The sequence below is a fragment of the Uloborus diversus genome, chromosome 7 (genome assembly GCF_026930045.1).
Source record: "Uloborus diversus isolate 005 chromosome 7, Udiv.v.3.1, whole genome shotgun sequence".
Taxonomy (NCBI): domain Eukaryota; kingdom Metazoa; phylum Arthropoda; class Arachnida; order Araneae; family Uloboridae; genus Uloborus; species Uloborus diversus.
This window is the reverse complement of record NC_072737.1, coordinates 141452279-141462538: the sequence shown is the minus strand read 5'-3', so window position 1 is coordinate 141462538 and position 10260 is coordinate 141452279. Positions and strand designations below refer to the sequence as shown.

Genomic DNA, 10260 nt, shown 5'->3' with positions numbered 1-10260 from the left:
TCTGAAGTTTAAACGTTAAGTTATTACGTTTAAACTTCAGTTAAGTTATTACGTTTAAAAGAAAAGTTATATTTGACAGTTATTATTAGAAAAAAAGAAAAGGAAAGACAAATTCATATGCTGTGAAGCCGCAGTCAACTGTAGCAGGGAAAAAAAGTTTCACCCCGTGGCGAACTTGGCGAGAAAATAGGAATAAAGCAACCCACGAGCGTCTTCGCGCTCTTTCACCGCGGTAGTTCGGAATTCCATCTTAACCGCGCCTGTTGAATGAATGTGAACTCTTGTGGTTTGGGTCTTAGTGGGAAAAGTGTGTAAAAACGAGAAGTTATCATTAATTACGTCGGAAGTTTTACAAGCTTCCGAAATTGTATTCCATATCTAAAAGGATTTCTCCTCATCAAGTTTTGTGAAAGGTTTCATCGTTTGTAGGAATCATGGGAACCAAGTGAGTGTTTACTGTTTGCTATTTTTTGTGCAAATTTTTTCGCAAGAGGCCCATTTTGGGTTTTCCGTCTGCTGCTAACTTTTCGTTCTCGTTTGTAAGCAACCTGTTCCCATCTTGTTTCCAATTCATTTCTCTATATTTCTTTGCACATTTATTTATTAATATTATTTTTTCATTTTTGCATAAAGTCATAAATGTGACGTTGTGTGAAAGTAATTCTAATGATGTGCTAAGAACTTTTGTTGCTTTGATCATGTATATACTCAGTGTAATGTAATTTATGAAACATATTGTGATTTGCTCCACAAATTACTGTAATTATTTTCACTAAAATTTAGCGCAAATCAACTAATCTTTAAATAGTTATAAAATATAATTAATTGAGATTTTCGCTTTTAAACGTGCTAATAATCGGTGACTAGTCCTGAATGTTATCTAAATCGGTGATAGCTAAAAGAGAATGAGTCTCATTTTGGCTTCACATATAATTTTTGAGCTTTTTTACTATTGACAATTTGTTTTCTTTCAAAAAGTATTCAACCCAGATACTTCTTATGCAGTTTTGAATGAGCAGAATTTTCAAGGTTAAATATTGAGACCCAAGAAATATTGCTGAAATCTTTTGCTTGAAGATGTGTGCGGGTCTTAGTCGGGACTTATTTTAACGACGGAAGCTCTCTAGCTTTTAGAACTTATTTTTATATTGTAAACAGTCATAATACCGACTAATAAGTTGAAATTAACTAAGAATTAAAAAAAAAAAAGTATCGGAGCTGAGCTCCCGTGATCCCCTTTAAATTAAACCATGGTTCTACTTTTCTTTCATCGTCAGATTGTCAGGTCACGTGTGCGTAGTTCTGGACCCCCCCCCCCCGTCCCACTTAATAATCCTGACTTTGAAAAACATCGAGCATATTCTCCCTTAATACTACAATTAGAGTTTACACAAATTTAACACCTTTCGTGGTTGAAAATATCCAGTTAAAAAAAAACATTGAGTTTAGGTTTTGAATAAGCAAAAGTTGAAAATAATTAAAAGTTCAGTTTCAAACAACCTTTTTGCTTGTTTAAATACTGGGAATTTTAACGGGCGTTGCCAAGAGTCCCCCTAGAATTAACGTACGGTCGTGCGGATCGATCCATGGATTTAGGCACCATATTTTTTGTGGCACCAAAATAGGGTGCATTACTTCCATTTTTTTTTAAACACTTATGTTTGAAAATATATGGATTTTCTTTGTGGCACCAAACTTAATCAGGACCTAAGCATTACTTTGACTTGATCGAACCCGATTTAGCCCCCCTCCCTCCACTACAAAAAAATAAGAATAAATACAATTTCACAAATAGGAAATTTTCCACCTGTTAACGTGGGGGGAAAAAACAAAAAGTTTTGAAACTAAGAACACCACAAAAGCGTTTGAGAAACAATCTAATCGTTAACTAAAACGATTACAAAAAAACTGTTGTATGTGAATTAATTTTTAAGCTATACGTAGTTGAAATAAAACGAAGAAGTTTACGAAAAAAATTAGAAAGTTTGTGTTCGAATAATAAATAAAATAATCAACGCAGCAAACGTACACATAAATTTCAGACACGTGTTTCAGGTTAAAGTGTTTTCCTATTACTTTTGGAATTTCCTAAGCTAAGAACTTTTTGGATTGATTCTTGATCTTCCTTTTAACCTACAACACGTGCAATTTTATTGCTATTTGTGCATTTTATATATACTGTTCAACCACGGATTGTATGCAAGTTTCAAACGTCCAGATAAGAAGAATCTATCTGAATGAGGGGGGGAAAGTAAAAATTTGATGCTGGTATTCCGCTCATTTGAATGAGACTCTGTTCTGCAAAAGCTGGCATCGCTAAAAAATAATAGATTTGTCCATTTCCGGCTGTAAAACAGATGTTTGTCTTTCCATATAGTGGTCAGACAGTATATATATATATATATATATATATATATATATATATATATATATATATATATATATATATATATATATATATATATTTAAATTGGGGCAATGAGCAGCAAAGGGATGTAAGTGGACATTTTCAATTTTTGAGTAAAATGTGTTTAAAAATAACATCCTAAGGTAGGCTTTCATTGAAATTTTTTTCTGAATCGTGCTGTATAGCAGCAACTACCAAAGCTACTAGAACCATCTCTTGCCCCAAGACAGAGGAGAGGTTCACCTACCATATGTGTACTGGTTATCTCCAAATTCTTAATTTTGCCACTTACATCCCTTTGCTTCTCATTGCCTCAATTGTTATTTATAAATATGGAAGTTTTTGACAACTACACGACTACACGTGTTGTTATGTGACAACACGCGTAAAATAACTTCTATTATTGTGCAGGAGTACTAGTTCAAAAACGTTGTAGATATTAATTGCATAAGAAAAAAAAAACGTTTTTTGAAATTGCTTTCTCAGAGGATAAAATATTCTTAATATTCCTCAGGAAAAATTCATGCCTCTGACCCATTTTCGCATTTTAATTAGATTGGATCGCTTTTTCACATCGCGACCCCCCCCCCCCCCCCCTTTACACCACTAAATCTCCAGCTCAGTCACTTTCCTATGTCGGGCTGATGAGTTCTAATAAGCACGAAACTGCAGTCCTCGGCTGGAAATAACTGAGCTGGCGGTGTATTTCATCTATATGGGGTTGCAGGTTGTCAGGGCAGGAGGCAATGCAAATTTTATCGAAAAACAAAAGCTCATTTACATGTAAAAATATTAATTTTTCAAAGTCGGAAGGGTCAATTAACCCCCTTTTCTTCCCTAAATGAGGGGCCTGAATAGGCCCCCGAACTTGAATATTTCGATGAGTGGAAATTCTCAATTTATCGAGTGAAATTCCGAATTTTGCCGAAGGATAAAATACGAGCATGAACGCACACCTACATTTTAAGAACGCCTATATGCTCATCATTTAAAATACAGTGAAACCTCTAAGTTGACCACCTGCGGTGCACTACTTTAGAGGTCAACTTAAACAGATGGTCAACTTACAAGGGTGGTCAACTTCACAAGTTTTACTGCAACATGAAAAGAGGAGCTTAGGCATCGTTTTAAAAAATGCAAAATTATCTCCAAATTTTCCGAATTGCGAAACAAAATTTGCTAAATAAGGAAATTTTTTGGGAGGTCAAAGTGACCTCCCGTGATCTCCCATAGTATTATATCTTAGTTTAAATTTAAATACACCCAAAACAGTGTTTGAGGCTATTTTTAAGACCAGCACTCACAAATATTGTCTCTGAACATTGATTTATAGCGATTTTGATGATGTCATGTTTGTAAATGATTTCTCCCTCCATTTCGCGATTTTCTTTCGCAGTCTTTAAAATTTCGAATAAGTAAATTAACAAAAGAATATGTAAGTTTTATTGATACTAGGTAAAGGGTCCTGCACTCCCACGGCCTGGCGCAATATTCGAAGAGTGTATTTAGAACAAATAGATAAACTTTTATTTGAAAGACACAAAATGTTCTATTTTCTGTTCAAAAAGAGGACAAAACGTTAAAATTAACTAAAACAAACTGCAAGTTATTATTGAAGCAGCATATAAGCTTCTGGTTTAAAATAAACTACATTTATATGATTGGAAAACATGGATTTCATTTTTAATATCAGCTATTATTTGCTAGTATTTTTCAAATAGTTCGCAGTGAAAAAGTTACCCTAACTTCATTCCATCAAAAAAGTATTAGGTTTCATTTTAATCACTCATGTTCTAAAATTTCGCTTCTGGGAATTTCACTTCGATTTTTGATTTGCTCTTTACGTCAGTTGATTCAAGGAAGTGATAGCTCTTATGAATAATTTGATTCTGCGGTTGTTTCATTACTTTCACAGTAATATTTCTGGCTAGTATGCATGAAATGTGACCGGTTTTCCCGTAAGTCAACTATTAATCAAACGTTGAATTAGATTTTTCTCTTACGAAATCAATAAATTAACCTTGGGGGGGGGGGGGGTGCGCAAATAAACTGCGAGGTATTTTCTTTTGCCTTCAAATATTGAATATTTAATGAATTGCTCTGTTTCAGTTACTTGAAGCTAGTTGAGTACTTAATCTGAAAAGCGTTTTAGAAAATTTAAACAATTTAACTGTCTAGTAATTTGAAAGGAAGTATGAAACAAATAAATCCCTTTGTGTCTTAAAGGCTAAAAATATAGAAACAAGAAAGTTTATGTACGACTTTGCAAAAATTTGTTTACGAAACCCAGCATCAAAAGTGAACAAACTCAAAAAAAAAAAAAAAAAACTGCATTCTCAAATCCTACAATACGCGCAAAACATTTAAGGGACTGTACATAAATGAAATCACACTTTTTTCAGTACTTTTGCCTCCCCCTTCATCTTTTTGTCCCTAAGATTGGCACCTCATCACAGTACACAGCCCCCTTTTGTCACATGGAGATGCCACGCTGTTTTTCATTAAAATTCTTGTGGACGGCCCCTAAAATATACTTACTGGTTGGTTCTGCTGTAACTAAATTAATAGTGTACCTTTACTTTTATTTAATTAATTTTTTAATTTTTTCCTAAGTTATGAAATTTTGATAATGTCTGTTAATCGCAGTTTTTCGTCACCCCACACCAGTTTTGAAACCTAGCTTTGAGCAAATTCTGTGGAACAGTAAAATTGAATTTGAAAGCAATAATTATTTTTTTAAATTTAATTTTATTTGTAAGTTTTTCCAAAATTATGAGCTGTTCGACTTGGACACATCATTACAAAAAAAAACCTTTTTCAGTAGAAAAACTTGTGAGCTTTTGCGGCAATGTGTAAAAGTGAGGTGTGTGTAATAGTTACTGCGTTTGTTCGAGCTCTTGCTCTTGTTTTAATCGGCTGAATTGGAATTTTACTTCATTTGTTCAACGCTGAGAATTCGCTCAATTTCAATCAGGTGTTAAAATCAGCTGTCGAAAATTTCGTACGTCATCAGAAAGTTCCACTCGAAAATTTTGTTGCTTTTTAGCGTAGGTTCATTTACATGGAATGAATCATTGATGTGAGTGTCCAGATTTCGGTTTCCAACTCTGTGCAATAAATGCGATCTTTACGTAATTGATTGCATTGATTTTCATTTATTGGCACATCTTATCGCCATTTGCGACACCGTTGCAAATATTTTCAGAAAGTAATAATGCAATGATTTACGCTTACTATTATTTTCTTAAGACTGTATCTTATTGCAGTACTGAATAGAACATATTATGAAGTAGAACAAGCGCTAATCCGGGGGGGGGGGGGGTCATATTTGTCATTCATATTCCACTCTTAACGCGAGACCAAAAATAGCCTAAAACTGCTTTCTGCAGTTGGCATTTCCTTCAATTAAAAAAAATTACCGGAAGAGTGCCACAGACGACTTGTTTCTTCCGGAATATAGCACTTGAACCCCCCCGCCCCCCGTTTCCGGTTTATATGCTCATATTTTAAAAATGACCCCCTCTAAAATCAGAAGCTGGCTGGAACCTCCCGCGATTCCAGGAGCAGAACTGTCATTGGCGATTAAAGCTATTATTTTGGACCGATGGTGACTATGGCGACTATTTTAGCCAAAATATGAGCAAAACGAAAATGTTGCCATAAATTGTAAAATATAACGACGACTATTTTATTGAAGAAACGACTAAAATGCACAAATAACGCCCGTTTTTTCCCTTTCTTTTTCCTTGGGCGAAAATAATTTAGAAATTCACCTCTAAGTTTACTCTCTACATTTCGGGGGAAAAAACGCGAACGTTTTGCCGCGTTTATTTTTTTAGTAAATAAGCGGTTTAAAACGTAGGAAAAGGAAATGCAATAAAGTTATTCCTGATCATAAATGTGTGATGTTCATATTTTAGCGACAGGTTTCGTTTTTGCTATCACAAGTGTTGTAAAGGGTTCGTTTTTGCGATCGCTATTTTTGTAAAAAGTTACTTTTAAAATTTCGATTTTGCAAAAATTTCGTTTCCGATTCAATTATTTTTGTAAACTGCTTTTTGCATTCGGTATGGATGTCAGTAAAATTTTGCTCTTTAATTTCTTGTAGCCTTATTTCATTCATCTTTTGAAAACGAGCTACTTTCCACGCAATCGGGAATGTCACAAATGCGGCCTTTCTAGCGCTTTTTATGCTGTTGTTCTTTTTACTGTGTTGTCTTTAATGAACAATCAGAGTGTGAAATTATACTAGAGACGTATCGAGTACTCGGTAACTACTCGGCCAATTTGCCGAGTACTCGGTACTCGGCCAAATTTTGATCAGGTACTCGGCCGATACCGAGTAGTTGTAAAAAATTGAATATTGTTCAAAGCAGATTTTACAGTTAATAAAGAAATGCAAGCATGTAATATACTGCAATCATTTACAATTCAAATTTACGAATAAAATTCAAATTTTGAGAGTAATGAAATTGTTATGCTTCAATGGAGTAAATCTTATATTTTAATGCTCCAAAGTTGATGAAACTTATTTATTAAAAATAGGGTAAAAAAGGTAAGTACAGAAAATAAGAAATGTTTATATCATTAAATGGATTTTTGCCACTTCCAAAATTATTTATAAGAAGCATAAAAATACCTTTTCTTTTTAAAAATAAAACAACGTTAAAAGCACAAATGTGCAGGAAGACTGCAAACACGTGTTTTGGCATTAGAAGGAATGCTTTTTTCAATGCACAAAATGTGAGCTTATAAATTTAAAGACATCCGACAAATGTCGGATTTTTTTACATTTATGAGCTCACATTTTATGCACTGAAAAAGATGTTGCTTGTTATACAGAAACACGTGTCTGCAGTGCTCGTGCACATTTGTGCTTTTAACGCTGTTCCATTTGCTTTTAAAAATTATTTACGTTTGGCGGATTAGAAGTACAGATCGATATAATTTATTTGTTTATTTTTAATTTAAAAAATAGCTTATTTGTCAATTATTGACGCAAACAAAATCTTTTAAATAATGCGTGATTGAATTTCAGCTGGAATTTTGCTTAAAAACTATTATTTGGTTAAGGAGGTCTATACTACTATTCCAATGAGTTTAAAATTCGTCACGTGTGTGTCGGTGGTTCTTCTTAAAACATAATTGGAACTCGGTACTCGGCCGAGTAGTGAAAGGCCGTGTACTCTGTACTCGGCCAAAGTGCTACTCGGTACGTCTCTAAATTATACCAAAATTTTTCAGTGTACTTGTTTCTTTTGTGTTCATTTGAAAAGGCTGTGCTAAAAACTGCTTAAATGTTTTTTCAGTTTTTTTTCCAAAGTGTTTTTTAGGAAACATATTTGGAAATTTTGCCTCTCTTATAAGTCTCTTTTAAGTCCCATTTACATAACACGCAGTTTAAGTATATAGCTAGTGTATATCAAGTAATATGTCAGCACCTTGTCATGGCATCAGGGTCATTCTTCAAAAGTAATGATGGACAGGAAATACGTCAATTTTCTACAGTCTACCAAAATTATAAGTTACCAGTATATTCTCAAATTTACAAATTTGGAAATATATTAATACTACTTTTAACACAAATTTGAACTAAAAGGATAATTAAAATTTAAGATCTGCTTTAATTAAGAAAGCTTGATAATAAATTCACACTAATCATTAAAATAGCTCATTGTTTGTACATTTGAAAAAATTACTTCTTTGATATTAAATTGGCCTCCATTTTAAAACACTAAAAGTTTATTTTATTTTCTTTTTTTTTTTATTTCCGTAAACAAGGTATTTTTTAATTTTTTTTTATTTATGAGGAAAATAATTGGAATTTAGTTGTCCGTTGTTTACGGTTTTTTCTAGTAGATAACTTTCATGTAAGAATGAAAAAAAAAAAAAAAAAAGAAAACCAAAGGTTGAAAAATATTTTCGTTCAAAAGTTACACATTCTTACATACACTTTTACGGCACTCAACAATGGAAATAATTTGAAAAAAAAAAAGAGGAATAGATAAAGTTAATACGTAAATGGGTTTTCCCCTTATGGTCTGTTGTAAAGCGCATAAAACCACTTTTAGTTTCTCTCCTATTTCTCGGAAGTATTAGATTTTACTTTCTTTGAAAGATCTTATATCTGCACGCAATGTGTATATGTCGTGATTTTCTTGCAAAATAAATTCCCACGCACTAATTAAATAGTTGACTTCTCGCACAGTTTTAGATTTAAATCAGTTTGGAAAGTTGAACTCGTCTAGACTTTTTTTTAGTTAAAATTACCCAATTCTCACTTACTAGTTAACATATTCAAAAATTTGCCAAAATGAATTGTCCCACTTTGATTTTATGCCAAAAATACGTTTTTTAATAAACATTATTTTCTATAGTGTATTTTATTTCTGATGAAATACCCGAACATATATTAATATTCGGCATTTTAGATGAGTTTACATAAAACGCTCATTTATGCGCAATCCATGCATGCAATTTAACGGATTAGCCATTCAATTACATATTTTTATGCCGTGTGTTTCATATAATTCAAATTATTTCAAATAGCTTTTGTTTAGATTTAATTATCGGATTTGTTTTACAATTTACTTATAAATTCCTTTTTTTCCCTCATAATTATTGGCATGCAACAACGATTTCGTGCTTCAGTTGATACAAGACAATTACAATGTCATGTACTATAGCCTGTAATATGGTGAATACAATAACATACTCTAATATGTGGACAGTGATGTGAGGGTATACTCCCAGTAATCCATTATGCACAATATATGTATGCGGTCATACATAATGTCATAATATGAAAATTTTGAAGCTTGAGGGTATACGCTACATGTCTAAAAAATGTTTGAGAGTATACGGCGTATGTGGAGTATACCCTATTGGAAAAAACATCACTGAATATGGAGAAGGATTTAGTTTCGGATTCTTAACTCGTATGCAAACCTTTCTTTGATTTTTTTTTTCGGCAACTAAGCGAGACCATTGAGTATCCAGTATTCTTTATATTTATTACATACTTTTATTGCTTTCTTCCAATTTTTCCAAAATTTCGAGGATTGGTTATATTTTTATGGGGATCGGTGGATTTAGCATGAGTTAATTTTAATTCCAGTTTCTTTTATAGTTGTTTCCTGAGTAAATTCTTGTAATTCTGTGCAAATATAAAATGAATGCATCAAACAAACAGCTTTTAATGTTGTAAAATTTACATTTGCTTATTGCGAATTTTGTTTGTGTACACCTGAAGCAGCAGCTAGCCAAAACGTTAAATGCAGCCAACGAAGATATGAGGATAAACCGAACTCAACTTTTTGAATATGGTCTTGTTCTGAATGCATCATATTTTTTGGGTGGTATCACTATGTCATGAAGAAAAAGTACTAAAAGAGAAAGTTAAACACTTGTTCTTTGACAATCTAAATGTCTTCGAAGCACATCTTTTCACCTGAAAACGCCTTAACAACAAAACATTCCGGATGGATCTTCATAAATGGCAGTTTCGGCATTTCTCCAGCTGTTTGGAGATCATTAGACACAAAAAACGTATGGGAGTGACTCAAGTTTCGACTGTCTGACCTCGCGATGTAGTTGTTTCTTAATCAACAAGTGCTAGTTTTATGACAGCCTAAAGAAGGTATGAACTTAAAAGTTAAGTGACGCGCTGTATTTTTTGTTTATAAAATCTGAAAAAAAAAAGTTTTTTTTTTTTTCTCTCGCGCGGATTGGAATGGCCGATTTAGGAATTTCATCGATTTGACAAAACTGGAAATTACTTAGCATTTTCGTAGCATTTCACCAATTAGCATTCATTTCATTTATAATAAAGATTTTAATTGAAAACTGCGATA

The 10260-nt window shown here is 32.9% G+C and overlaps 1 protein-coding gene across 1 annotated transcript in view; it reads left to right on the top strand.

The window, feature by feature from the left end:
- Positions 1–231: 231 nt before the first annotated feature.
- The window catches only part of LOC129227014 (plasma membrane ascorbate-dependent reductase CYBRD1-like), a 143067-nt gene continuing 133038 nt past the window's right edge, over positions 232–10260 (top strand). Inside the window, exon 1 of the mRNA XM_054861644.1 lies at positions 232–445. Coding sequence (XP_054717619.1) covers positions 435–445 — 11 coding nt within the window. The 5' untranslated portion in view covers positions 232–434. The remainder of the gene's footprint in view (positions 446–10260) is intronic.